At 51.7% G+C, this 27998-nt stretch overlaps 1 protein-coding gene across 2 annotated transcripts in view; it reads right to left on the reverse strand.

The window, feature by feature from the left end:
• Positions 1 to 277: 277 nt before the first annotated feature.
• The window catches only part of F13A1 (coagulation factor XIII A chain), a 125022-nt gene continuing 97301 nt past the window's right edge, over positions 278 to 27998 (reverse strand). For both annotated transcript variants that reach the window (XM_010968596.3, XM_074348049.1), the window contains exons 12-16: positions 27700 to 27853; positions 21672 to 21959; positions 15870 to 16030; positions 6322 to 6458; positions 278 to 1923 (exon numbers count right to left, since the gene is read on the reverse strand). In XM_010968596.3, coding sequence (XP_010966898.2) covers positions 1770 to 1923; positions 6322 to 6458; positions 15870 to 16030; positions 21672 to 21959; positions 27700 to 27853 — 894 coding nt within the window. In that variant the 3' untranslated portion in view covers positions 278 to 1769. The remainder of the gene's footprint in view (positions 1924 to 6321; positions 6459 to 15869; positions 16031 to 21671; positions 21960 to 27699; positions 27854 to 27998) is intronic.

Below are 27998 nucleotides of genomic sequence, written 5' to 3' on the forward strand. Positions count from 1 at the left end.
AAAACGTATCTTCAGAGATTTTGCAGTTCCTGGAAGCAGACTTTTGGACCAAATTTGCTCCTTTGGTGAATGTGGTTAATAAAATGTAGAGGGAGTGATGAGGAAAGCTCGCCGTGACATCAGTACCCCTTAGAGTCATTTTCTCTGAAGTAGAAAAGCTTGTTTCACTGTCCAGGGCAGGTTATCTACTGCTGAGAAAGGGTGGTTTCTTGAGCAGTTGTGGTCAGTAGCATGTTGTGTCGAAAGTGAAAAGCATTCACTTCTGCACAGATGCAAATACAATCAGATTAACTTTATTTTAAGCTTTGATTACATTCTAGTTAATAAGAATATACTATGTTAAGCCAGTCTAACAGTCTAGCAAAATGCATTTCCTTTTAAAATTGAGTACTGGAAGGCTTGGCAAATGCTGGGAGATTACTTAACAGAGTTAGGTGCGGTGAGCCTTTAGAGGGGACCCATTAACTCTCATGGATTCCGGATGCCGAAGGATCAGAAACAGTCTCAAAGGCTTAGAATCACAATCTACTGACCTGAATCACACTCTAGGCATATCAGTAGGTAATTTTGACAATAAATCAGCCCTGCAGATAACTACCAGATAGCCTTGTGTGTCGGAACCTCGGCGCCTGACACAGATGGTGCCGGCGTCCTCAGCCATCGGGTGTGCAGTGGTGCTAGCTGTTTGCAAGCTGGAGGCCATACTACCTTTTAGCGCCTGCGTGCTGAGCTGAGGTCTCAAGGTGGACGAGGCCAAGGACAGGAGAATTAGTGGCTGCCCACCCTTCCATGTGTCTGGTCACTACATCTGCCAGCTTCTCCAACTTGTTGGGTTTATTCTGTCTCTAAAACTGGTCCCAGACCTGTGTCATTGGGCCAAAGAGATGAGCCCAGAGAGACAGGTGAAGCATAATCGTTAATTAAAAACTAATTCCTCATCCTTTCTGTCCCAAGTCAGCCTCATTACATCTTAACACTGCAGTCCCCAAAGGGTTAAAGTAAGGGCCATTCGCTCTTGCTGATCAGGCCACAGTGTGACACCGCCTATAAAATGCACCATAAAACCATATAATTTAATAGATCTGAGTATTGCACCTGCTTCCTTATCTCCTCTTAGGTGATTAAGTTTCCCGCAAATGCAATTTGTTAATATGGGGCCACATCTCCCAAGGTAAATCTGTGAAATTTGGCAGGCAGGCGCTTCGCCGCAGGTGCAAGATGAAAGACCTTTCCCGGCTTTGCCGAGAAGAAAAATGATGTTGCACTCAATTCCTGGGAAAAATATTCTGACAGAGGGGTAGAACCTGGTTTCAAGGAGAGGGAATAGAATCGCAGGGCCCACATCAGGTGCTTCCCTTCCTTGTGGGGAGTATGTTGCCCCAAACAGGCCGACGGGGGGGGATGAGAAGTCCCGTTTTACGTGAGGCCAGCTAGTGACCAAATCCCCTTGCGAGGAGAAGTCCTCGGATACTCGGAGCTGCAGTCACTTGAGATGATAAATGATAAATTTTACTCTCATGAGCTGTGAGTGCTTAATTAGAGCTTAATTAAAGCTAATGCTCGGACTCCTAGGGAAGGTGGTGGGATGAAAAACTAACTTCCACACTGAACAGCCGCACTGAAAAGCTGCACCGCTCTGGGGCCCCATCCAGTCCGGGCTGGGTCTTCACATCTAAGTAAAAGCAAGAGCTGACTACTTTTGCACTAGAACGCCCTTGGCCAGGACTACAAGAGGCCAAGGGCCTGGGTCCATCTCAGCCCCCGTGTGTCTACACAGAAGATCGTCTCTGGATCTGCAAGTCCAACTCGCCGTACACGTGTCTCAGGGAGTCGCTGCTCATACTGGCTATCAGCTTCCGGGGCCCGGAGACCCAAGGCCGAAGCATCTCTTCCCACTGCACGGTGGCGTTGGGCCGGACTTCCCTGAAAGGATGGGAAAGACAGGGAAGGTTTTACTCTCCATAGAGGCAGGTCCCGTTTCCCACCTTGATCAGGAAGCAGTGAGAACCCTGCCAGAGTCACACGCTCCCTTCCCCTCAGTTCACTGTGGGTGGAAGACTGAAGGGTCTGGCTGGCTGATTTCCCCAGTTACCACCAGAACGAGGCCCCTAGGTGAGACTCAGCCAGCGACAGTCTCGTGAGTCATGGTTCCTTCCACCTGGGTGCATCAGCTGGCCTCCCAGTAGACATGGCCCATCCAGCATGTGGTGGAGCTGGGCTGAGCCCCGACACCGGCCATGAGTCAACACCAGCTTGTACCCCCATCCCCACAGCAGCCTCGTGGACATGACTTATCCAAGTCAGCTCATTTTGGGAATGCTCTAGGACCCTCCTGGGATTATCCAAGATTTCTTCAAAGATCACCAAAGCAACATGGATTTTAGCTGGATGTGGGTGCACCCCCTCTGGGGTGAAATGGGGAAAAGCCCCAAGTCTTAGAAACCGAGACAGATTAATTACATAAGAACTCCCTTTCTCTCTTCTGTCTGTGGCCAGTGAATTGGGAAGTGCGCCTAAGGCTTGGGGACCCCTCTCGGGGGCTGCTCTGGGCATTGGTTTTTGATAGTCTCAGTGTCTCAGTTAATTTGGTATTTGTCAATTCTTACTTTCTGTTCTTCAGAAGTGTGGCTACATAAATTATCTAAATGGTTATGTAAAAGCCAATTTATGCAGGGGCACCCACACAGCCTTAACAGGGGAGTAGTTTTCAAACTCTGCAAGTAGATTTTGTGATTCAAGTTTTGAAAAACTCTGAGCTCACCAGGGGTTTCCTCCCCTATGAAGGGTGGACATTATGAAACACTGACGAGGGTGTGGAGAGGGTGGGGCGAGTTACATTCGTGCTGCACTTAGAGCCACGGCAGGTCATGGTCAGTGCCGAGGGTTGGCTGTGTGTTGCTGGTGATGTTAACCTCACCTTCATCCTCGCCGTTATCCCCATCACCTTTGTGGTCATTGTTTGCGCTGCCTGAACTCTCTGCAAAAAATTCTAGGAAAGTTCTTTCTACCTGCATGCGAGAAACAGTTCTCTAGCCTTCATTTAAATGATCCTTTCAATACAAATAGAGATTTTTTAGAGATTTATTTCTCAATAGCCATGCTGTTTCGACCCTGATCCATTCATTCTCTCTTCCCTGGGTTTGCCCAAGTGATCAGTCAGGAACATGCTGCAAAATGGTTGTCCTGCTTAAGGATCTGGCCTGGGGCCACGCTGTGCAGGTGACTCCCTCACACAGAGACTCTGACCCCTGGGCTTTGCTTCATTAATTGCTCTAAGTCCTAAACTTGTCCCCATGATATTCGTACATGTATCCATGCTTACTCAAGAGTGTCGTCAGAGACACTCATACATGAAGAAACACATGCATGTCTAAGGCTGCATTTGCCTTGAGATAAATGCATACACACAGAACGGAGAAAACCATTCGCCCATCTCGGTAAGTGGAGTAATACTGGAATAATCCTATTTTCCTGGGGATAGGCGTTGTGATAAATGATCTCAGTGATGTGCTGAGCTATCAGGATGCGCCGGCCATTTATCATCCTGAGCGCACGCAGGCACAGGGGATCAGGATTGCCGTAAACTGCAGCGATGTATGGTTTGCCCTCCCTGCGTCCAGCCCTTAGCTTCTGTCCTACTCGAGAGACGCAAAATTTAAAACAAAATTACAAAGTCGGGGAACTTTTAGAATAACTTACTGAACCTGCTCTTTTTTTTCTTTTTTTTTAAAAGAGAAAAATGAATCTGGAAGATGAATTATTTGATGGTCTGGAAGGATCAAGTGCAGAAAGCTGAAAACGGAGGGTCTGCGGGAGCAGCACCTCTGAGCATCCGGAGGAGATGGGGGGAGAGCAGGAAGGTGAACCGTCTCAGAGTGGAGTCGGCTGAGCCCCGAGGGCAGAACGGACATGACACCACCTCACCCCTGGTTCAGTTCCCTGATCTCCAGCTCCCATCTCTGCAGACCCTCTCCTTTGAGCCCCAGACCCCTGCCGCCTAGGGCCCTGGCAGGGGTATGAGTGGGCAGGTGGGATGGAGACTCCCTTGACTGTCCAAGATGTACGTCCGAGAAAGGAATACAGTCTCGTGAAGGACTCTGGTTCTACAGAATTGCACTTTTTAAGGGTCCAAGTTGTTACCCTGAACCTGCCACTCCTGGATCAGGTCTTGGCAGCATCGGGTACCCTGCAGTGTTTCAATTATCGAACAAGATGAGCACGGGCGCTGGCTGGCTCAGGTCTTGGCTGTGAAGGTGCGAGGTGGGATCAGGGGAAACACACAGCAGTGCTTTCTCCAGACTCCCGAGCCCACCCTAGTTCACCAGTATTTTCCACATCAAGCTATTTCCAATTTTTGACAGTCTCTGAGAAATGAAGCTTCCCTTGCTTTGGAGAGACCCGCCCTCTGGATCTGGACCGCCTAAGGGACTGAGGACCTGGCTGTCTGCCTGTTACTCATCTGCATAGACCTATGATTCACCCCCTTTACTCCCGTGTCAGACATTAACAAGAGCAATGTATCTGGACGCTCAACCGCCGTCGAGCCCTCTGCCCCCAGACGGTGGGTCGTCGCTGTGCGAGGGTTCACCTAGTTCGTCTCTCTCTTAATACACAGCTTGCCTCTTTCCACGCATTGGCCTGAGATCAAGGTGGGAGTTTTGCACAGCCCAGGTGTAAAGGTAGCAGGAGTTTCTGGTACCCTCAGATGAAGAGGGTTGTGGGGTTACTGCTGGAGAAGGAACAACTGGATACAGCAGGGTGTCTGATTTGAGGAAGAGACGTGTTTCACATTGCCTGACCGATTCTTGCATCTGATCCGCGTGGGAAGGTGTGAGGACGGCTGAGCGAGCCCGTCGCGTCTGACGACAGCAGGGCTATCCCTGCTGGCCTCTCCCTCCAGCTCGGGTGCGTTTCTAATTTAATTCTTTCTCTTTTTTTTCCTGCAACATTCCTATTAGCACAGGAAGGTTGTTATGCTTTGTGCTTGTATTTTTTTTTAAAGCACTCAAATTATTTTCTCTGTTGTTTATTACATCCACCATAATTAGAAAGAAACACAGAGAGCCCTTAGTGGGCAAATTTTCTTTAAAGGTGCCTCACAAGGGGTGAAGGAGGCTTTGCATGTGTCCCATAGACTTGGGGAGGGGGGTTGCCCACAAAGGGCACTGGGGAGACTCCCCACATATCTGGTCATAAGGCAGTTTCCAAATCCTTCCTCCTCCCTTTTTACACCTTAGAAGGTCATCCCACAGGAAACACGCTGGATTGATGGATGCTGACGGGGACTTATTTGTGGGAGAAATGAAAGTAACAAACCTCAAAGATTGGGATTCATTCTGGGTATCACACTTTAAGAAACTGGAGGGTGTGGGAGAGGGAAGGAGCTGAAACCACACTGGGAGAGAGGGGAATGAGGTCGGGCAGGAACGAGGAGGGCGCAGGAAGAGCGGGCGTCTGTCTGCAAGCACGCGCCAGCTGGTAGGTGGAAGTCCAATGCGCCTTGCTCTGCGCACAGGTCCGGGTGGCAGAATTAGGATCATCTTGGGGATCGAAAGGCAGACTTGTCTTCTCACAATTACGGGCTAACAGCCTGACCATAAGATGGGCTGTCTTGTTGGGTGACACTCTGTCAGTAGACGTCACGGAAGCTGAGAACCGTGAGGCACCATGTGATGGTGCTGGGCGTGGAAGGAGCAGGGTTTCCTTCATGTTACCACAGAGCTTGGGGCGGTCGTTGGTCCCCTGGATGGGGACCCAAGTCTAGAACTCTTTAGTCTCACCTTTATTCTGCTGAAAGCTGCAGTTGTAGAGAGTGCTTGGGTTGGTAAAGTCTTGGAGGTGGGGTTGGAGAAAGGACCCAGGAAAATGGATGCGTGTCAGTGTAACACCTGGCAGGTGTTAGTCACCGGCAGGCACGCCATAGTTATCAGTAGAATTAATAAGGAGGAGGCAGGATGGCAAAATTCTTGACTCTTGGGATCTGGAACCAGCCATCCTATGTCTGAATCATGGCTTCCTTCTATAAACGGCCCAACTTGGGACAAACCAGTCAACCTCTCAAAGCCTCAAATGCCTCCACCACCGAAGGAAGATGTGATAACAATACTCATCTCTTTAGGGTGGCCTTAAGGATTAAATGACGGAAGTACTGGTCAAGCCAATCCTTTTCTTTTTTTAACCCCAAGCCCCACAAAATTGCCAGTAAGGAGAGGGCAGCTTCTCAGACACATTCATTGGGGATTAGATGTGAGTTTGGAAAAGACGGAGAGAGAAAACTTCCCACAGCCACACATCACTTCCCCACTTCCCCTCCGTGCTTACCGGAACATCTTCCTCATTGGTTTTGTCACTCCAGGACCATCCAGGCGTATCCACACGTTTCGCAGAGTTTCATTTAAAGGATTGGTGAACTCAACAGTCACAACCATGTCCGAGCCAACCATCTGAGCACCACGGACCTAAGAATTGGGTTGGAAGAAAATGAAACTCGTTAGCAGCATGTAAAACCTCTTCCTGCTCCCCTGTGTCCTGAACCATCCTTACTTTTTCTTCTGTTTCACAGAATGGCTATTTTTTTTTTTTTTTTTTTTTTTTGGCAATGGGACCAGTGTGATGAGGATAGCTTATTGCTTTGACTGGGGGATACCTAGTAAGAAAAAGATGGAAAATTACTAATTAGAATCATACTCCTTTCCTCATTATAGAAACCACCCTAATTAGAGCTCAGGTTAATAGCGGCGGCCACCAGCTGTTCCTGTCGGCAGGAAGTGGAAGGTGCACTTGGTTTAGCAACAGATTTCCATGGTGACGGCAGCCAGGCGATCTCTGCTTCTGGAAAGGGCTCGAGTTTCCTGCCAGGACAGGAGGGATTCCTGAGTTCAAGAGGAAGAAAACGCTCCAGGGGGCCTGTGCCTTCTTACTTTGAGACACTCTAGAAAGACGTCCCAGGAGGGAGTGCTCTCTGCTGAACTGGAAGGAGGGGAATCTGGACGCTAAAACAGACAAAAGGGATTTTTCCTCTGCAGCCACAGCATCAGAGTCCAGGAGAGCGTAAGGCTCTCCGTTGGTGGGTTTATCCATCACAACCATCGGGTATTTGACAGAGTCACCTGAGGTGCCCAGAATTCAAGTTCAATGTCAGCTTCAACACTTACCAGCAGTGGGGCCCCAGGTGACTTTCTCAACCTTTCTGAGACTCAGTTTTCCTGACTCTGAAACAGGATGGACGTCCCTACGGGGTAATCTGCGAAGAGCGCTGTTATTACGAGTTCCCAGGCTGTGTTCACAGCGTGTCACACGTAGAACCATGTGCTTCCCCAGCGCCAACGCAGTGTGCTGGGACACGGCCCAGGAGCTGGAGCGTTTGTATGTTTGTTTAGGGGATTTGTACGCCAAATGGATGGGTCTGCGTGAGCTCTGAGTAACTTGGGAACAAGATGATAATGATTGTTCTTCCCTCAAAGGAAAGGGGTAGGAATGGGTCAGAGACACAGCAGCTGACACAGCGCACAGCACATGACAAGGTCATAGCTCATGCTTTTCGGGATTAGTCATACTCAGGGTAGTTAGTTTTATTCACTTTATTTTAGCCCACTTTCAACTCCAGGATCTGGCCAGTGTCCAGTAAATACTTGTTACATTAGGCTGACTGCTTAAAAATGCAGTTTATTGGTTGGTTGAGTTTCCGATATATCAGTCTAGCCATTAAAATACCTTATTTCTTTAAGTAGTGTATAACGTAGGAAAAATCGTGTGGAAATGAGCCTTTCTGATGAATTAGAGGGAAAGAGGAAAGACATTGCCTAGAGAAGCAGATTCTTGCTTATTGACTTTAAAGTTAAGACTAAAACCTTATGGCTTTACTCTTTAAGACATATTGATGACTAAATTTATGTCTATGGGATTTAAAAAATTCATAAGAAAAATGAAAATTGCAGCCAGTTCCCTATGTTTATTACTTTCAAGTCTCCATCTGCTAAGATGGGATGGGTGGAGAGCTGGGATCAGGGGTCAGGGGTGGAGGCAACATTGATCGTGATGATGACAACAGCAGGTGTCACCTACAAAGCACGGATTGTGTGCTAAGCAGCGTGTCCTCAGTGGTCCTCGACCTGGCATGCACAGCAGAACCTGTGGTTGGTTCATTTGTGGATGCTGGACACGTGGGTATGGATTTTGGTATCTGTGGGGGTCCTGGAACCAACCCCCAGTGGTTACCGAGGGCCGGCTGCGTGGAAGCGCATTATTAGAATACTTTACATGGAATCTTGGGTTTCATTCGCAAGCGCATCCAACATATTTTTCCTAAGCTGAAAAAAAAGAAATTTCAGAACACTTTTGGTTTCTAAAAATACAAGATCAAGATAACATTTACAAAAACTGTCTAAGTCGGAGAAAGTGGGGCTGCTTCAGAGACACTCCTGGTGAAAGTGTTTGCTATGATCACTTTGATTTTGGAAGAAAAATATTTTGGAGCCATCTGCCGTCCTCATGGCATGCTTTTGCAATTATGGGGGCAACCCCTTAAAAAATCTGATAATAGCTAGTGGCCCTTCCTCCCGCAGACACACACGGTGGCAAACACAGGATACATATGCTCCTTGAATGGAGTTTTGGGGGGATCATCACAGACCCGTGATGTCTGCCCATGGCCCTCGAGGGGCTCGGGGGCTCCACGTTAGGGACCCTTTATGTACGAGCAGGCTGGCCCTCCAGGAAGTTACCTGTGCTGTGGGAAGCAAAGTGGGCCCTTTCTGGTCACTGATGCCAGAGACGGGGGAAGCCTAGTTTTTGAAAAGCTGGTCCAGGGTCTGGGACATAGGCCTTCCTATACAGGCCTTAGACCTGAATATGGTCAAGCCTCCTCGGGTAATTTCGTGTGCCATGCCTCACCAGTCTGCTTCCGGATACCAGCCGTGTAATTAGCCGTCGGCATGGGTACATAAACACCGCCCAGCCTGCCCCGATGCTGGAGCAGGGAGACGGCGAGAGGAAAGGAGGGCCCTCCTCAGGTCGTGGAGTGTTTCTTCCACAGCTGACAAAGACTCAGTGTCCTCGTTTTGATATCTGCCTCCTGCACCCAGAATTTAAATGCTGCTCACCTGACTGCCGGGATGACCATGAACCTCGGAACTCAGACCAAACCACATACAAAAGCCTGCCCAACACTCAACACTGTGTTTCCTGCTCAGGGAATTTAAGCGGAGCTGTTTCCTCCCCCTTTTGAGGAAAATGGGGCCTACACAGAGGATTTGCACGCTGTGCGTTGATTTGCATGCTGTGCCGGGCTGGGGAGCCTCTGACCACTCGTCCTGTGTGCTGACCTTAGGGACGAGGGGTCATTACTGGTGACATCAAACGCTTTTGTGACCTGATTTTTCCCCCCATATTCCACTTAAAATATTTGTTTTTTAAAAAATTAACATAAAATATGCCGTTTCCTCAAGCTTAACACCATTCACCAATACTGACATCCTGAGTTCTTGGTTTTCATACTGTTTCATGATAATGAGCAACCGTTCTGAGTCTCTGGTAAACAAGAAAGTTAGTACCACACACGAGCTCTGGGGAAGAAATTCCTTCCTAGGGCATCGCAAGGTCTCTGCCATGGAGTACGTGCTTTACAATGTGCATAAGTGTGTTCAAAACCAAAACTGAAATGAAGGAGAAAGTCAGGAAAGAATGAACCTAGTTGGCAGTTCAGTTCACATGATTTACTAGCTCACCTCCCAGCTCTTACTTCAAATACTGTCAATCACATATTACGTGTGTTACTGGAAGATGACTTTTTCCCGCGTCCCTAGCCTACGGTCGCCGCTGGTGAGCAGCAGTGGCTTGTTTGTAACCCGTGCTCACCAGCACTGCTGTGGCCCCCACCAGCCCACCAGGGTTAGCATTCTACTAAATAATGCAAGTGGCTTTACGATCGTCAGGTCGTGTTCTAAGCCTGCACTGCCCAATGTGGTAGCCTCCAGCCACATGTGGCTGTTTAAATTCAAATAAATTACATTTAAATTAAATAAAAATTCAGTTCCTTGGTCGTACTGGCCACATTCCAAGGACTCAACGTCCACATGTGTCTAGCAGTCATCATACTGGGCAGTGGGGGCTGAGACTTTCCCGGAGGTGTAGGAAGTCCTATCTGACGGGGCCGCTGGGCAGTTTGCTAACACTAGCTCACTGAGGCCTCACAGCCCAGTGAGGCAGATGCAAGGAGGGAAGGGGGGCACAGAGGAGTAAAGTGACTTGTTCAGGTTCACACAGATAGCAAGCTGGGGAAGTGAGATGTGAGGGCTTAACCACGCGTCTACACTGCGTCTGACCGGTGGCAGCGGTGACAGCGACTCACGTGGCTTTTGGTGATTGCTGAGACACGCGGCACTCTGCTCACCATTCTCCTGGCACTATCTGGCTGGGTCCTCTCTGGACTTGGGGGCGGGCAGCAACGTTATCCTCATTGCATTGACGTGAAACTCAAACTTAGACGATAAACAGAGCCCCCGAGTTACAGGGCCTGTAAGTTGGCAGAACCCACACATGAATCTAGGGCTTTCTGACTCCAGAACATTCGTCTTTAAACACTACATACCCTGTCATCTCTGACAGCAGAGAGGCAAAAATAGTAACTTTTTTTTTTTGTGCTGAAAATAGCTTCTTTATTTCCTGAAATGCACTGAAGAATCATTTGCTGTATCACCTTCTGCTCTCACTAAACCACCGGTTGAGCACGATGATTATAACTTGACCCCGAACTGAGAAACAACCCAACTCTTTCTTTCTGACTTTATGGGGAAAGAATCGAATTTCTATGCAGAGCACAATGTGACAAGGCAGCCTTGGGGCCTTGCTACAGTGTGTTACACAGTCACGCTGAAGAGAGAGGCGGTGGGACCGGAGCTGTTTTAAATGGCACTTGGAGCGTTCCTTTTCCAGATACGGAGAGGAGTTTCCTCCAGGGACCACGTGAGCCCCCTTCTGTCTCCCCTGAGTCTTACGCCAGGCTCTCCAGGCCCGGCCTCCCTCTCAGGAGGCTTCCACAGGGACCGGGGCCCGTGCTCAACACCCAGGAACCAGTGCCACCAGGTGAGCGGTACCTTCACTTCGGGCCGGAGGGCCACTGCTGCCCTGCCCAGCTCTCAGGGATGTGACCGCAGGTCCCAGGCCTGGAGAGGACCAGGTGGGGAGGGAGGGAACATTTGGCAGCACGTACTAGGGCCTGGTGGGGGATAAGCATTCTCAAATGGGACTTATTTAACCCACAGCAACTTTGTGTTTTATGTATGAGTGTAACTGAAAATGGGAATAGTATTATAATGCTTTTGCAAAAGGGGACACTGAAGTTCAGAGAGAGAGGATGTGAGAGAGAGAGGTGTGGGGGCGAACTAGGTGGTGGCTTCACCTGACTGATGGATTCTGGTCTTCATCACATCCTGACTGTGGTCACTGTACCACGCTTAGCTGTTTATAAGAATTATTTCTATTATCCCTTCCAGCAGCCCAATGAAGTCAGTAATATTACTGGACCCATTTTACATATGAGGTCATCGAGGAATTAGCCCAAAGCAACCCAGGTAGGATTATGAACCAGGAGGTCCGAGTCCAGACATCCAAGCCCCTGTGCTGTGAGGCCTCCCTACAAAAGGTGCCCCTCTGCCCTGCACCCTCTCGTTGACTTGGGCGAGACAGGAAACCGCCCCCGGGAGTGGGAGATGCACACCAGAACGCAGTCCTGACGCCACACACCGCGACGCCCGCAGACCAGTCCCAGCCTGCAGACCAGCCCAGCTCCCCCGCTCCTCCCGTCCTCTCCCCAAAATAGCCATTCGTCACAAATCAAAGTGCTGAAGAATCTTTTCCTGACTTAAAGCATCTTACAAAAATCAACACATGGGAAGGCAGAGAAAAATTCTAAGTCTGATCTTATTAAAATATATTTTTCTCATCAAAATATTTTGATAGCTTGGAAAAGAGATGTGAGCTCATTAAAGTTTAATGAATGTCTCTCCCTGCCATGCTCTGTACGAGGACTGCACGCTCTGACTCATGCATGGTGGGGGCCGGGACTAGGCAGTTCACTGGGAGCACAGTTTAACCCAGTTCTGATCTCTGTCGTCACAGGGACGCAGTGCAATCCAAGACGGGGTCGCTTAGGACGTAGGTACGCGCCCGCTGGCCTAGCTGCTTTGGCTGACAGCGATGTGGACTCAGACTGTGGGTCCCATACTGTCCCAGGTTGGTCTCCATTTGCTCTGGAGCCGGAACTGGGTGAGGACAGCTGTCAACTAGCCCGCTGGCAGCTCCAGTCCCAGGGCCGAGCTGGGACTCCCGGAGGACAGTGCCTGGGGCAAAGGCTTTGAAGGGAAAGGAGAAAAGAAAGAGGCTCTGACTTCTGGGAGGTCAGATGACACAATGTCACCTTCATGCTCTAGGATCTCCACAGAAGCCCCTTTGTTCACGGAATCAGGTGCGGAGCTGTCATGCAGAACTTGTAGCCTCCCTTCAAAGTGGCCCCCGGCTGCCTCGAGACGACTGTCTTCACTCGTGCCTGCTCCCAGACTGCACGCCGGCCAAGGCGGGCCTCTGCCTGCTCCCACACCTGCCGTCTCCCTCCCTCCTTGCCTTTGCCTGTCTGCGTTTTTTCTAGAATCTGGAGTGTTCTCTCCGCCCACCTCTACCGGCTGAATGTCATCTCTTCCGAGTCCGAAAGCCCTGGGTTAGAAGACTCACTTCTCCCCGCGTCAGGCAGGCGATCGCAGGCAGCACCAACAGTGACAACAAACCCCGAGCAGCGCAGACGGGGGTCTGCCGTGAGCTGCGCGCTGGGTGTGCATTAGCTCGTCGGATGCTCAGGGCAGCTCTGTAGAGTAAGACCTGCCACTGCCCCTCCGACAGCTGGGGACAGACGCCGAGAGGCAGGAAGTGAGGGGCCCAGCGTCACCCAGCTCGGACGCTGAGGAAACAGGCTTTGAGCTCAGCTGCTTTGGTCTCAGAGCCCGTGTCGGGACCGCTGTGCGGCAGGGCACTGCCCTCCCTGGGCCTCTCAGATGTCTCACCCTTGAAGGGGGCACAGTGACCCCCGCCTCGCAGGGTGGAAACGAGGATTGAACAAGGGCGGGCAGGAGGCACGTAATAACCTAGAGCTCATCCCTCACGGCTCCGCGTGCCCGTCTCATCACCCCTGCCGGCAGCATGGGTCCTGTCTCTCACACCCTCTCTCCCTGCGCCTGGCCCCTTCCTTACCGTGACCTTGGGAGGGTCTGTAAGCTGTGGGCCCCTCCCAGGCACAGAGATGGACCAAGGGTTCTAGCATTTCCCTAGAACTTGAGGCTATGTGTCCAGGGGACCTGGACCCCTGCGCCATGGTCCTTTTGTGCTTTCACTGCATTTAGCTCCCTCTCCAGCTCCTGGTTTATGCAGTTTATGTGACCCCCCTCCTTGAGGACTGCTGGGTAATATTTCAATGTAGACTTTCTATCTCCTCTCCCCCCCTCCCCTCCCTCTTCCCCTCCCCCTCCCCTCCCCCCCTCTCCCTTCCCTTTCTCTGGGTCCTCTCTAACTCCCACAGTCGCTCTCAGGATGACTGCCACCTGGACACTGTGGTTCTGCATCCCACGACTCCAGCAGGCTAAGCAGAGCCCCAGCCGTCCCCCAGCCCATGAGCCAGTTTCTGGGACCAGGGTTTCTCACAGCTCAGGGACAGCTGGCTGGCTTCCGGTGTGTGAGGGGACTTACCAGGGACACCTCTTCCCCTGCCTGGATTCAGTTTGTCCTTGGGGTTAATACGGCCAGTGGGGTCAGTGGTTAAGGGACCCTTGCGTGAGAATGCTTCCTGCCTCCTTTGCTGAACGTGCCTGGGACCGGCCAGAGGCCAGAATTTCCATCTCTCTCTCCTCCTGGAGTCCCAGTCCAATGCCCTTCCTCGAAATCAATTTCCTCTAAGAACAGCATCCCTAACATCTTTATGGAAATCAAAATTATAACAAAAACAAAAAACCTGCAGGTGTTTTTTTTGGAAGTACACGCCCCGGCTCGTGTCACCTGAGCTGTGAGAGGAGCTGATTTGGGTTCTGCCCCTGGGGAATGAAACTGCTCTTTAAGTAAACTTGGGAGGTAACTCACAAACACTCCTTCAATGAGTAACGTTCAAAAGCTGCAAGGTCCCGGCCTCCTTTATAGATCGCACTGACCACCCACAGCTCTGCTCTGCCTTACACTGTGGCCTGAGCACTCGGCAGCCTGGAGGGGCTCTCTCCCCCGAGCCCTTCACAGGGACAAGCTGGCGGTTCAGAGCTAGGTGAGCGTGCGGGTCTTGCCTCTGGTGGGAAAGGCCCTGAGGTTGAGTTCCTGAGCCAGAGCGGGGAAGGAGGCCTCCCTGGGCTGCTGGGAGAGGCCCCCGTGTCCCCAGGAGAGCCCACCACGGGGGCAGCGCCCTGGTCCCCGCACCAGCGCTTTGTGCTCCTGAGTTCACGTTCTCAGGGGACTGACGGCGGCTTGGGGGGAACCCCTGTACCACTTCTCTGTCTTGCCTGTGTCGTACTCCGCCTGCAGACCCTGCACCCCTCATTCTGTTGTCTCTGAAGGCCTCTGGTATAGATGGCGCTGTGATGGGCCCGTGGGAGGTCACTGGGGTGAAAGAACCAAGGACATGCGGTGATTCAAGACCTTCTAGAAATGGAGGGCCTGGGGTTCTCTTCCTCGAGGGTGCACACTTCCTACGTGTCATCCTAATGTGACTCCCTCAAGTGCCACCCCCACGGCACTGCACCCAAGGAAAGCCGCCATTTTGAATGCCACACATTAGCTATTAGCTTTACAGATCATTCACAGCAAATGATTCATAAGACACAAGGCAGACCTCCCCTCCCCGCCCACTGCCCCTCCCCTACCCCCCACTAAAACTTTGATTAATCCATCACTTTAGAGGAATGCAGCTTAGGATCTGTGCCAAGCACTTTTAATCACGTGGGAGGGGCTCTGAGCCCCAGGTAAGGCTGACAGAAGGGGTCACACCCCAAGGACCCTGCTGGGGGCCTGGGCTTCTGCTTCTAGGGCAGGAGGTGTCTCAGGGATGTGACTACGGGTGCGGCCAGTGTCCCGAGAAGTGGGAGCAAATGGGCTGCCATCTCTGTCTTCCCTTCCCACCCATCCTCAGCCTCCTCTGCCAAGCTCCTTTGAGCTGTGTGGGCAAAGATTTCCGGTGGTAAATGGAGAGAAGACATTAAAACTACTAGCCAATCAGGCAAAAAAGACCCTATGGTCATAGGAGTCAGGAAAGTGGTCAACCCGGGGACGGGGGCGGGGGTGCTTGGCTGGAAACGGTGTGCGGGAACTTTCTGGGCTGTTGGATGTAGGAAATCCTCTGCGCCGGCATCTGGCCGGTGGTTGCCAGGTGTGCCCATACAGGTCACCGTCATGAGCTGACCTCGCACTTGGCGCAGTCTACTGCGTCCAGCTCCGGGCTCTCTAGTACCGTCCAAAGAGCAGGCGGGAGGGGGTGCGGGTGGCTTCCGCTTGCTGCCACGCCTGGCCCACTTTGCACTGAGTTCTGAGCATCTGCGTCCTTACACACCTTTGTCCTCCTCCACAAGTGTGTTCACACTCACAGGTTGTGTTTGTGTCTGCAGCCACAGCTGCATATTTAAATCTGGAGAGGGGAGAAGAGTGCTCTCTGTGCAGGTCTATATATAGGGTGGTTTACTTCTTTCAGAAAAACAGGAGGAGCCTGGTTTCTTTTTTTTTTTTTCCTTTGAGCAGGACCCACATTCACACACACACACACACACACACACACACACACACTCACAAACAGTACACCTGGCTGTCCATCAACAACCCAGCCTTTGCCCTTCATCCGAGATGCTAAAACTGACCTTGATGATGACCTTGGGGATCGTCAGCACAATGGACTTCTGCTTGGCCAGAACGTCGTTGGTCTCGTTGACCCGAGCCGTGACAAAGAAGTGCAGGAACGCCTGCTCCAGCAGCTGGCCCATGTACTCGCCCGCTCTGATCTGCACCTCCTCCCTCGTGACTGGCAGGGGGAGAACAAACAGGCGGCATCAAGACCGGGGGTGGGACCTGCGTCCCTCTTCCCCGAGGGCCCCGGCTCTCCCGCCTGAGCACAGCCTCCACAGGGGACGCGCAGGTGAGGCGGACAGAGCGGGGTCAGTCAGGGACAGGACGCACTCCCGCTTCTTGGGTCAAGAGCGGATGTGCTGGAAACTGAACATTCAGGAAAGTCTTTCTAGAGGCAAACGTGTCAAATTTTCCAAACAGTGCTTTTGCTGCTGTAAAATGCAACCTGACGAAGAGGTTTAAAATCAAGGACCCAGGGCTTTTAGCTGCTCTTGGATTTGGGCAGAAACAGTCCCAAGACGGCAGCTGTGGGGCGGTGATGTCCTCGCCACCGTGCTGTGTCCCCTCCTGCGATGAGAAAACACGTCCTGCAGGCCATGGCCATGCTTGAGCAAAGCTATCGACCTCCTTAACCTTTGCCTTGTCTCCTTTGCTCCACACTTTCTTTCCAGCTCTTACTGTACCAATCTGACATGGCTGTTTCTATTTAAGAGAAAGAAGTGGTTGAAGCTGGTTTTCACCGTAGACATTCAGCTCTTCCACACCCTCTATCCTGTTTGCTACTTAAAGAGCCTCTGTGCCAAACGCTTGTTTCCCCAGGTCACTGATGTTGGCTCGTAGGTGTTGGGGACAGGCCAGTGAGGATGACATTCGGAAGGAGGGGGTGGTCGTGGCTCCCCTCCATCCACCAGCGGGGCTGAGGACGGGGCCCCTGTCCTGTGGCTCTGACCGCAGCAGGGAGGGCTGCTTGCAGCGCCCGCTCTCTCGCTTTCGCCTCCCACAGCGCAGGAGCGCAGAGAGCAGAGGGCAGCTCTTCTGCAGACGGAGCCTGGGTCGCAGGGCAGCGCCTGGTGCTACCCGCTCAGAGCCACGTGCCAGCGGCAGGCTTGGCAGGGAGACTCACCCCTCCGCCCCCATCCACGGAACCGCACGTCTCCACCACGGCTCTGCCCAGTGTCTGCCTTTGGCCAAAATTTCCTCCTCCTATGGAGGTTATTGGAGGAAATGATCCCCACGGGCGATAGCCTAAAGCACAGAGGGGAGTCCGTTTGAGCCCTCCGTCCCTGGCCGCCATCCTGTGCTGGGCACGGAAGGCCGTGTGGGGTGAGCACCAGGGCGCAGGGCGGCCCCCTGCCTTGGGGGCTCCCAGGCCACAGTGCGTCAGGTCGCCCTTACCTGCTTCAAGGTCTCTGTGCGGATGAGCCGGTGCTGTGACCGCCTCTGGTCCTCGGACTGAAGCTTTCTCCGTCTTGGCTCCACCTCACAATCACTTGAGGGCATTTAAGAACTTCCCCAGCTGGATCTCACCCCAGACCAATTAACTCAGAACCTTGGAGGTTAGGGCCCAGGCCTTGATTCAAAAATTCCACAGCTGACTCTTACGTGCAGCGGGGCTGAGAAGCACCGGTCAACAACCAGGGGGACCCCCTCCCCAGAATCAGCCCTGTGAGAGCCTTAGTCCAAGCAGAAGGCACGGCCTGGTGCTGCTCCAGGGTGGTCGGCAGCCCAGCACCACCACCACCCGCGGGCTGGTTAGAGACGCGGCCTCTCAGCCCCCCAGCCCCGCCTAGGGAATCAGGACCTGCGTCGGGCTGGGATGCTCAGGTGATGGATATTCAAGCTTGAGCGGTCCTAGGGGGAGGTGGGGTGCGTTAGAGCAGAACTGGGTGGACTTAGGATGGTCTCAGGTTTGAAACGGAATGCACTCCATTCTGGCAAAATGGAAAGGGTGGTCACCCTAGATCAGTGGTTGCCAGCTGGGTGCAGTTTTGCCCTTCCATGCCACCGCCCCCACCCAGGGGTGCCTGGAGATGGTTTTGGCTGTCACAGCTGCAGGTGCTACTGGTGGCTAGTAGGTAGACGCCAGGGATGCTGTTAAACAGCGTACAACGCACAGGACGGGCCCCCACGACAATCATCCAGCCTGAAACGTCCGTGGTGCCGGGGCTGAGAGACGGCCGCCGGACACACAGAGTTATTAGAATGTCTCGGTCCACCCTGGACAAGCAGTAAACAACTCAGGGGGCTTCCTGGGGCAGCCCCATTCCACTGAGAGCCAGCCTTTTGAATCCATGACCTTGCCTTGACCTTGACTCTCGAATTCTGCCTTTTTGAATGACCCACTCATATCACCTTCTTTGGGTCTGAGCCTGGACCCGCTTCCCCCAAGGCCTCCCTAGCAGTGGCTTGTCTAGAAGAGCAAGACTCCATCCCTTGACTGGATGCAACGCCAGAGCAGCGCACGGGGCCTGGTTTTCACTTCACCAGAGGGGGCGGCAAAATGACAGGCCTGGAAGAACATGCCTTTGGCCTCTGGCTGCCGCCGGTAATGATGAAAAAATGGACACCCTCTGGCTATTTCTAGAGGACTGTGACCGCTGGGCTCTGCTCTGCAGGCTGGTGAGATGTGTGTGACGTCTTTCCACCGGCCTTTCCAGAGGCGTTCGCTACCTTGATCCTGTCGGCCTCAGGACTCTTTATTCTCTGAGGCGGAGCATCCTCTCAGTCTTGGCACTAAAGAAACTGGGCTGTGTTTCTGAGCCCAGGAGAACAGTGCTCCTGAAATAGTACATTATATAAGTGCTGTGCTTTGCCGCTGCACAAGAAATTGTTCTAGATAAAGTTTATTAAATGTGGCAAGAGAAAGAAGAATGGATTTTCATTCTGTGAGTGGTGGGGCTGGGATCCTGCCAGTGCCATTTACGGCGTCTGGGGAAAGCCAGGGGAGACACAGACAGGAGCTGCCTCATCTCTTTCCCCAAATGCAAGGAGAACTAAACAGGGCCAAGTGGAAATGGTAGCACCTTTGAAGGTACTGGAAGGCTTAAGTTATTCAAATCCTCTGGGCTGATTCCAGCCCACACTCTCCCTTTAATCATCAATCTGGAAAATACGCCTTTTGTTCTACTTGGAAAACCTTTGCAATAAACCCTCCCAGGGATGTGCTCAGACCTACTGGGTCCAGGTCTAGAATCCTGTGGCTTTTTGCAATATATTGCAATTTATTTTAGGTTGTGATATGCAATTTATTGCACACAGTTAATGCCACCCACCTGCAGGTTAAAGCAAGAAACAGTCTTCAATCCCCTTCAAATTATTCAGGACAAGCGTTGGGGTGGGCTGAGCAGGTGGGCGCTGTGCTAATTCTGAGTCAGGCTTCGGTTTGGTCAGCTGTTCCTACATCGATGACTGCGTTGGCTAATATACCACGCCGCCCTAGCCTGCTAACTCATATAAGCTTATTTTCAAAATCAGATTAGAGACAGGAGGGGAAGGAGCGTGAGAGAAGGGGCTCTTGTCAGAAAAGGATGGTGTAGGGTTTCTCGTCCAGGGGAGTCAAGGGCAGCTGGACCCCCCGAGGAAGGGAACTGGCCCACTTAGGGCCCAAGGGGACAAGGCATTGGCCCACTGTCCCTGCCTGAATGGGGCCTGGCTTCTAGTACCTCCTGCTTTGCCTCTGATTGCTGTGTGTGGCCTTGAACACATCAACAGATTGCTAGTCTCAGTTTCCCAAAGCTCAAACATGTTGGGAGTTAACGTTTACTGAGAACTTACAGGTGGGAAGCCGCTCACGGGTATTACCTCCCTTAGTCTCCTCCCCGGCCTCCTCCCCTCCCACCACGCACCCCTCTGTCTGCCTGCGGCAGGCCCCGCCTTCAGGGCGTACCAGGCCCGGCTGGCTCTCACCGGCTCCCCCGCCGCCGCCGCCACCACCACCGCTGCCACCGCCGTCCTAACTAGTCTCTGAGCTTCAGCTCCGCTCCCCCTGCGGTCTGGTCTGGGCACAGCAGCCAGAGCGATCTCTTGGAACCCAGGTTGGACTGTGGCGCACATCTGCTCCGAGCCCTGACGGCGCCACCGCGCACTCGGAGTCAAAGCCAAGTCCTTCCCAGGGCCCACGGGCCCTTCCCTGGTCTGCGCCCACCGCCTCCCCTTGGCGCCTTTGCTCCTGGCTCTGGCCGCCTTGTTGCCCCCTGAATGCGCCTTGAGCCCGCTGGCCTCAGGGCCTGTGCACTTGCAGGCATTGCCCCCTAGCAGGAGAGCTTCCGCCTTCCTTCCTGGCAGGTTTCTGTTTCAAAAAACAAAAAACACAAAAAAACCACAGTGATGTCTTAATTGTCGGCTCCACCGCTGGAGCCAGGGGATTTGCTTCCTTCGAGTCTGAGTAAGTTTCTTGCAATTAGGAGTTTTAGGGATTGTTTCCCTTTTCTCTGCTAACATCTTTGCGAAGCGTCCCTGTGGTCTGGGACAGACACCGAATCCAGGAAGCCTGAAAGTGCCTGAGCTGTCTGGCCTGGTCACCCCAGGGGGCGCCACAGTCTTGCCGGCCTCTGCTTTAGGAAGATTATTATTCATATAAATTTTAAAATTTCTTTCCACAGGTCAGGTGGACGGATCCGGCGCCCTGAAGTGTTGGCTCTTTCCAACCTGCCCCATCTAACTCGCCGTGCTCGGCCTGGAGGTCAGGCTCTTCTGATGGGCTCATTTTGCTGGTTGAGTGACCAACGTTGTGTGCATGAAAAACTAGTACCCCGGGAAATGCGACTGGCCGAAACTGCAATCCCCAGTGCACACTACAGCATCAACCCCAGTCCTGCTTGAAATACTCTGAATTTTTATAGTGAAGAAGATGCTTTGGGAGGGCAGGTAGGCAAGGGAGGCTGGAAGGGATCCTGGTGAGACAGAGCCCCCCCCCCAAGGAGACGGCTGCCCGGCAGAGCCCTTCCGAGTCCCCAGTCTCCTCTCTCAGGGGTTCCTCTTGACCCTGCACACCAGACAGGTCACCCTGCAGAGCTCAGACCTCCCTGCCCCCTAAATGGTACAGCAAAACACGCCATTCTTGCTGGGCAGCCCCCCAAAAGCCATTTCTAATTTGGGAGGCAGGCACCACCAGTGGACCTGCTTTCTGAGACATGAGCTTCACCAACTTTCCTGTGCACATGAGTCCCCTTGGAATCTTGTTAAAATGCAAACTCACGGACATAGAAAACAAACTCTGGCTACCAAAGGGGAAAGGAGGAGGGAGGGATAAATCTGGAATCTGGGATCAACACGTACACACTACTACTTATAAAATAGATAAACAACAAGGGCCTACTGTAGAGCCCAGGGAACTGTATTCAATACCTTGTAATAACCTATCGTGAAAAAGAATGGACACGCATGAAAGTAATGGAGTCACTTTGTTGTGCACCTGAAACTAACACAACATTGTAAATCAACTCCATGTCAACAAAATTTGAAAAAACGCAGATCCTGATTCCATGGGTCTGGGGTGGGTACCGAGAGCCTGCGTCTCCGACCCGCTCCCAGGGGGTACTGAGGCTTCAGGTCCCCGGCCCACCCTGTAAGTAGCAGGAGGTTAAGTGACATTTAATGTTCACAACTCCTGGGGCTCTAGGCTTTGAAAACCAGTGTTCACTTCTGTGCATGAACCATGAAGACACGGGTTGAGGCCTCCTGAGGAGTGGGTTCTCCTGAGCTCAGGGCCAGAACTTAAGCTTTGGCAGGAAGTTATTAGGGGGCGTCCACACCGAGCCAGACAGGGAAGCGGGTAACATGTCCTGGAGAGACTGGTCCCCCCCTCGGTAACTTACAAGATGAGGGCTCCACTGTCACGTTGAACGTCTCGTTCTTGAATTCCTCCTTGGCGACCCCGGTGTAGAAGGTGATGCTGCCGGAGAGGTAGGCTGTGATGGTGTAGCGGGCATGGCTGTTGTTCCGGAAGGTGACGATGACCTTGAAGTCTCTTCCCAGCACAGCATTCTCCACTTCAAAGTTCATGTGAACGTCAGACTTTGACTTGACGACGCCCTCTGTGCTGAGGGGCTTTTTTGCCCCATACATCAGGGCAGTTTCCAGGGCCAGCCTCTCTTCTTCTTGACCTAGGAAAGGTGCAGAGATAAGGACAAAGGAGTGCCATCCACGCGAGCGAAGGCTGTGAGCATCCAGGCGGCAGCAGCTGACCCAGGGCTCCCCACGGGAACTTGGCCTCAGAGCCTTGTGCGTGGAAGGCTTGCTAACAGTGTGCTAGATGTGAGTGTACGCAGAGGGGTGCTGCTTGGGAAAGGTGGTCTGTGCCCCCTGCTGGGGGTGAACGGCAGCAGAGGAAGGTGTGGGGGACAGGGCGGCAGCAAGTGGGACAGGCCCATGTGGAAAGAGACATGAGGAAGCAGGTAGCCCGACCGTGGGGAGGCTTGCTAACTTTAAAACCAGGTTTCCCAAACTCATCTGACACAGAACACATTTTTTTTTGAAGGACACCCTTTTGGCCTCTGATGATGTAGTTTGAGATACGTGTGCTATTTTTAGAAAAATGTCTTCTGTAGGGTTTCCCAAGGTGGTGGTGGTGGTGGTGGAGATGAGGAGAGGAAAGCGAGATCTGGGAGAATCAGAAAGGAGCTCTGTGATACATGCACCCCAGTGTTCACAGCCATGCTGTTACAACAGCCAAGACATGGAAGCAACTAAATGTCCATTGACAGATGACTGGATAAAGAAGATGTGGTGAATATATGCAACGGAATACTACACAGTCATAAAAAAGAATAAAATAATCCCATTTGCACACCATGGATGGACCTGGAGATCATCATTCTAAGTGAAGTAAGCCAGAAAGAGAAAGAAAAATACCATATTATCATATGTGGAATCTAAAAAAAATAAATAAATAAAAGAGAAAACACAAATGAACTCATCTACAAAACAGAAAGAGACTCGCAGACATAGTAAACAATCTTATGGTAACTTGGGGGAAAGGGGGTGGGAAGGAATAAATTTGGGAGTTTGAGATTTGCAAATGTTAACTACTGTATATGTAAAAATACATAAAAAACAAATTTCTTCTGTATAGCACAGGGAACTATATTTAATATCTTGTAATAACCTTTAATGAAAATATGAAAATGAATATATGTATGAATATATTTATGTGTATGCATGACTGGGACATTGTGCTGTACACCAGAAATTGACACCTTGTAACAGACTGTACTTCAATTAAAAAAAAAGTAGCTTTGTGCAGGTGAGCAGTTGAGAAATACAGGTACAAGTCGGGGCTCAGAGCTTGCTGCTGGTGACTCCAGTTTGGATTCCTCAACAGTACCTACTACCCAGAATCCACCTGGTACATTTCTGTGCATTGTGGAAGACGGAGAGGTAAGTTCTTTGGCTTGTGAAAACTAGTCCCGTGAGTGGGTAGTGAAGACAGAATCACTGAGAAATAAACATGCTGGCTTTCGTAGTTACATGAATTTTTATCATGTTATCTTCCACTTTACTTAGTTAATAATAAAATGCAGTGAGACGAGGAGGTGAGTTAATAATGACGACAAGCCTCCCTGAGAGCTGACTCTGTGACAGGTGTCGTGGGAGGTGCGCACTGTGCACAGGCGCGTCGAGTCCTCGGGACGTCTCTCCAAGGCAGGCACTATGATTACCATCAGTTCCCTTGTTTGCAAAGTAAGGGCAACTACACAGGAGGGTTGGTAGGTGGTTTAGAGGGTGTACGTGCAGAAGAATTGGCAGCTACGGGGACTTTGCAGAGACAGAAAATGCCGACAGGTGTTGCAAGCAACGTGATTGTGTATTTCTGTGTGTGTGTATTAATAATTTCTGTCATTGTTAAGGCTGCAAGAATGTGCCAGAAACAAATGGTCCAGGACAAGCGTTGGCTGGAGCACGTGTTTACAATCGATAAGCAGGAGCTATTACTAAGGGGAGGGAGGGGCTGTGACGAGGAAAGGGCAGTGAGGTAGTTTAGCAGGAAGCATCTGGCAAATAGCTCGCCGAGAAAGCGAGCATTAATGGTTATCGCTCTGGATGCGCTTCAGAGATGCAATTAGGCGACATCTCAGGAGGTGAGCACCAGCAGTGGGACCGTGGTGGGAGAGCTGCGTCCCCGGGCAGGGGATGAGGGCTGAGCTGGTGGAGACGGCGGAGGGGCCGTGGGAGCTCCCGGCGCTGGAGCCACTTTGCTGCGTGTCGTAGGTGCGGGAACCTCCAGCTGCCCTCTGGGACCAGCCCGTCCCTGCGAGCGGGAACGGCAGGGCTTCCCGGGCCGGGCGGACTCCCCGCTCCCTGCGGTCTTGCCCGGTGCTCTGCTGTCTCACCCAATCCCGGGGCGTGAATTTAGCGCTCAGAGGGAGTGCCCTAAAGCCAGGTCACATTTTCCGAGGCTCCTCTGGGGCCTCCAGGAGCAAGGTCAAAGCCCCCTCTCCAGTCACTGGGTGAAGTGAGGGTGATGCAGTTGCCTTTCAGGTCGGATGAAGCCTCTTCTCCTTGTTTGTGTCTTAGCTCAAGCGTCACCTTCTCAGTGCCCCACCCCCCTCCCATTGCCAGTGTAAGGTGTCCCCAGCCCCGGTCCCCTCGTCTCTCACTAACACGTTACCTGGTCTTCTTCCCTCTTCCCAGTACTTGTGGCTGTGGCATCACTTCCCCCATGAGAACATAAGCTCTGTATCCCCAGGACCGGGGGCCCAGCCGGGTGCAGAGGGGGCTCTGGAGGATGGAGGTCTGGGGAAGCACTTGGCTGTCACCCAGAGACGAAGCTTTCGTCTTTATAACAGACACTAAATAGTCCAGGTTGGGACAGACGACGCCCAGCGAAGCTCGCCTGTGGAAGTGCACCTGCACTTCTGTTCCTTTGATCGTCTCACGCCAGAGGAGCCCCTGTGCTGTCCAGGCACTGCGCCAGACTCAGACGAAAGGCACAGCCCTCCTCGCACGGGTCTAAGGGGACAAGCGAAGAGGGACCACCACGCACGCGCCCATCACAGACGCTGGCTCAGCCCTTTGCGTGCGGAGCGGGGAACGCGGGGGAGAGCACCACCTGGGGGCAGGGGTGGGAACTACATTTCTGGAAAAGAGTTTTATAACAATTTTTTTTTAACACAGGCGACGTGGGAAGGAGAGGTGAAACTACAAGCGACAGAGGGAATAACTGACGGAGCAGAGAGGGAACAGGACCCAGACGCCACCATAAAAGAAGCCCTGTTGTCGCAGGAGAAGTTTTAAGAACTCTGGTTTTCAAAATTTTATAGTTTTCATCATCTTATGTTTTAAAGCCAGGTATAAAATTCCCATTAAGCTTTAGTTCCTCATAGTGAAAAACGATCTTTCCACTGTCTCATTAATTAAAATAGTAAATTCCTAAATCTGGTCATAATTTTTTTCCTTATGTTTTCACTCCTCCTAACATGTTAGCGGCCACACTCAGCACATGTGGATGGAGAAATTATACACGGGATTCAGTAAGGAGAGTCAGGGTGGCAGAGGATGCTGGCAGACTTTCCTAGGTGCCCGTGGAGGGCATCAGTACCCATCCCCTCTTTCCCAGCATATTCAGAGGCAAGCCCAACATCCTTCTCAAATGGCACTCACTCGTCATTCCCCACGTCAGAAAACGCCATCCTTGATTAAGAGGCTGACGCACACCTGGCAAATTCCAGCCCAGGTGCAGGATGGGGTGTCTCCTAAAACCATGCGGATTTCGGGGCTCTTCCTTGGACCTGACCCCCACACTGCCTGCCTCTCTGAGCCCTGCCTTCTTGCCGGACTCCAGAGGCTTGGACCTCAGATGTCTTCCTCACTCAGAGCCGGGACGTTTTATTTGTTTTGATGCAGGGCTCTCGCTTGGCCCAGCTCCCGACTCCTCTTTCACGGAGGTTTGGGTCCTGCCTCTCTCGACATCTGAGCCTGATCTGGCTTCCACATCCACCTCCGAGGCTGACGGTGGAAGGCGTCCTGCTGCGTGGTTTGGATGAGATAACGGGTCACTTAGATGGCTTCCTGGAGGCCCGCTCTTGTTCTACACACTGTCTGCTCAGGACTTCGTCCACACGCAGAGAGTTTATCCCCAGTCCCTGTCCTGCTGCCTTTTCCTGGAGACTTTCCATGGGGAAAGTGTCATCGCTGTGTTTCCGTTTACCCTTTAGATGCAGGGCGCCCACCCAGGGGCCCTGAGCATCTGCCCACCCACCCCTGCTCTGGGCAGCTGTCACACAGCCTGGGGAGGGCTTGCTTCCTGCCCGTCTCCCCAGCTAGATGGGAAGGCAGGGCTGTGCGCGTCTCCGTCCCTACACGGAGTCTGGAATATGGCAGGCAGTTAACGGCAAGTTATTGAGAGGATGGCTGTTGCAGCCAGTTCCCTTCACTCCTGCTGCAGACTTCCCTTCTTCCTCTCCAAACCTTTCGCCTCTAACTCTAACCAGAGGGCACTGCTTCTTTGTTTTGTTTTATTGTACTTATGGTTTTAAAAACTCTCTTTTTAGGAAAAATCCAAAAAGGAAAAAAAAAGATCTTTTGTATCTACCTTGCACAGTGGGTGATAACCAACAGGAGAGAAGAAATACCCATTTCAGAAACACAGCAAAAATTCACTAGTTCAGATGACAGAAATCCTGAATTTCTAATGCCATGCGCAAGAGTTCTCATTTCAGCAAAATTTCTCTTTGTAGTGCAAATTGCTTTTATAAATAAGAGCATAGAGAAGATCTAAAATATTTAAAACAAATTCTGCACTCAGCATTTCAGGAATACTGATGAATATTTACGCATATGCTAATTACTCTCCATTTTTATCCATTCACTAAAACAAATGCCATTCCTCAGAAGCTCTGTTGGTGAAACATTTGTAAAATACATTCTACATCCCCATCGAGACATCCAAGGTCCTCCACCTCCTGTCCACTACTGACCCCAGGGAGCTTTGACTCCAGCCGCCAGGCGCTCTGAGCTGACAGCTTCTGTAATGCCTGCAGGGCCCTAAACACACCAGCTGCTTTTGGTCGTGTTCCCGCCTCCCATCTTCCTTTAACTGTGGCCTGTGTCTTCTCTTACTGGGCTTTGCTTTTTCTGAATCCCCTGGTTGGACTGTGTCCCTCTTCTTTGTTGTCAAAGCCCCCTCAGCATCCTGAACCCATCACTCGGCCAGGGACGCAGACCGAACCCTGCTCCCTGCGGCGGTCCCCAGCACCAAACTCAGTTCCAGGCTTAGAGCAGGCACTCAGCACGGCGTGAGACGGGCTTGAACTCGGCAGCTCCGTTCGAAACGTTCCACGCACTAAATGTTAACAAGACCACCTTAACATTGTTTTATGATTGAAACAGGACTGCAGACTAACGCGCCCGAACCAGTGAGACTGCAGTGTCCCGCCACTGCCGCGCGGCCAGCCCCACGGGCGCGCCACGCTACTTCAGCGGGACGACGCACGTGGCAGCAGTCTGGGAGGCGCTAGGCAAGTGTGGACGGTTATTCACGTTTCTGTTATTGAACTAAATTACACTTGTTATGTCATGTTTTCTAATGGGATTATCTAAAATTAAGGTCCTTTCATATTTTTATGAACAAGAACACGTTCCACATTCTGTTCAAATAGATGTGATTTTAAACCAACCATCTTCACAAGCCACGTGAAGGGGAATTCTGCTCAAAGCCAGCTAACAGGTGAAATGAAAATGAAATGAAAAATTGCTTCACAAAAGCTTAGATGTCTGTCCTAACTCCCCAGTGCTGCACATGCCCCCGTCCTGTCTGGAACACATTTCATGGTGACAGTGACTGTCACTCCCAAAGCACCAAGAGGACTTGGGCAGAGAAATCTTCATTCAGCAGCAGAAACTCACCTTCCTGGAATTTGTAGGTATCAGTAATATCCTTTATGCCATCGCCTCCAATCTGTTTGGTCACGATTAATTTCCCAATGTGGGTGGTATCAACATTTTCCACCACGTGAGTGCCGTCTTTCTTGGCTGTGATGTAAATGAGATCACCGTTGACCTAGAAACAGGAGAGGAGAAAACTGAGCGCCATCAGATGTCCTTGTCACCCAAACCTCTAACTCTCGATAGTGTAGTCACCTCGGGTCCCTCAAGAGGACACGTTCCTCTCCCAAAATGTCATTCACCGTGAGAAACTTGTTTTA

This window comes from Camelus bactrianus, chromosome 20 (assembly GCF_048773025.1).
Source record: "Camelus bactrianus isolate YW-2024 breed Bactrian camel chromosome 20, ASM4877302v1, whole genome shotgun sequence".
NCBI lineage: Eukaryota > Metazoa > Chordata > Mammalia > Artiodactyla > Camelidae > Camelus > Camelus bactrianus.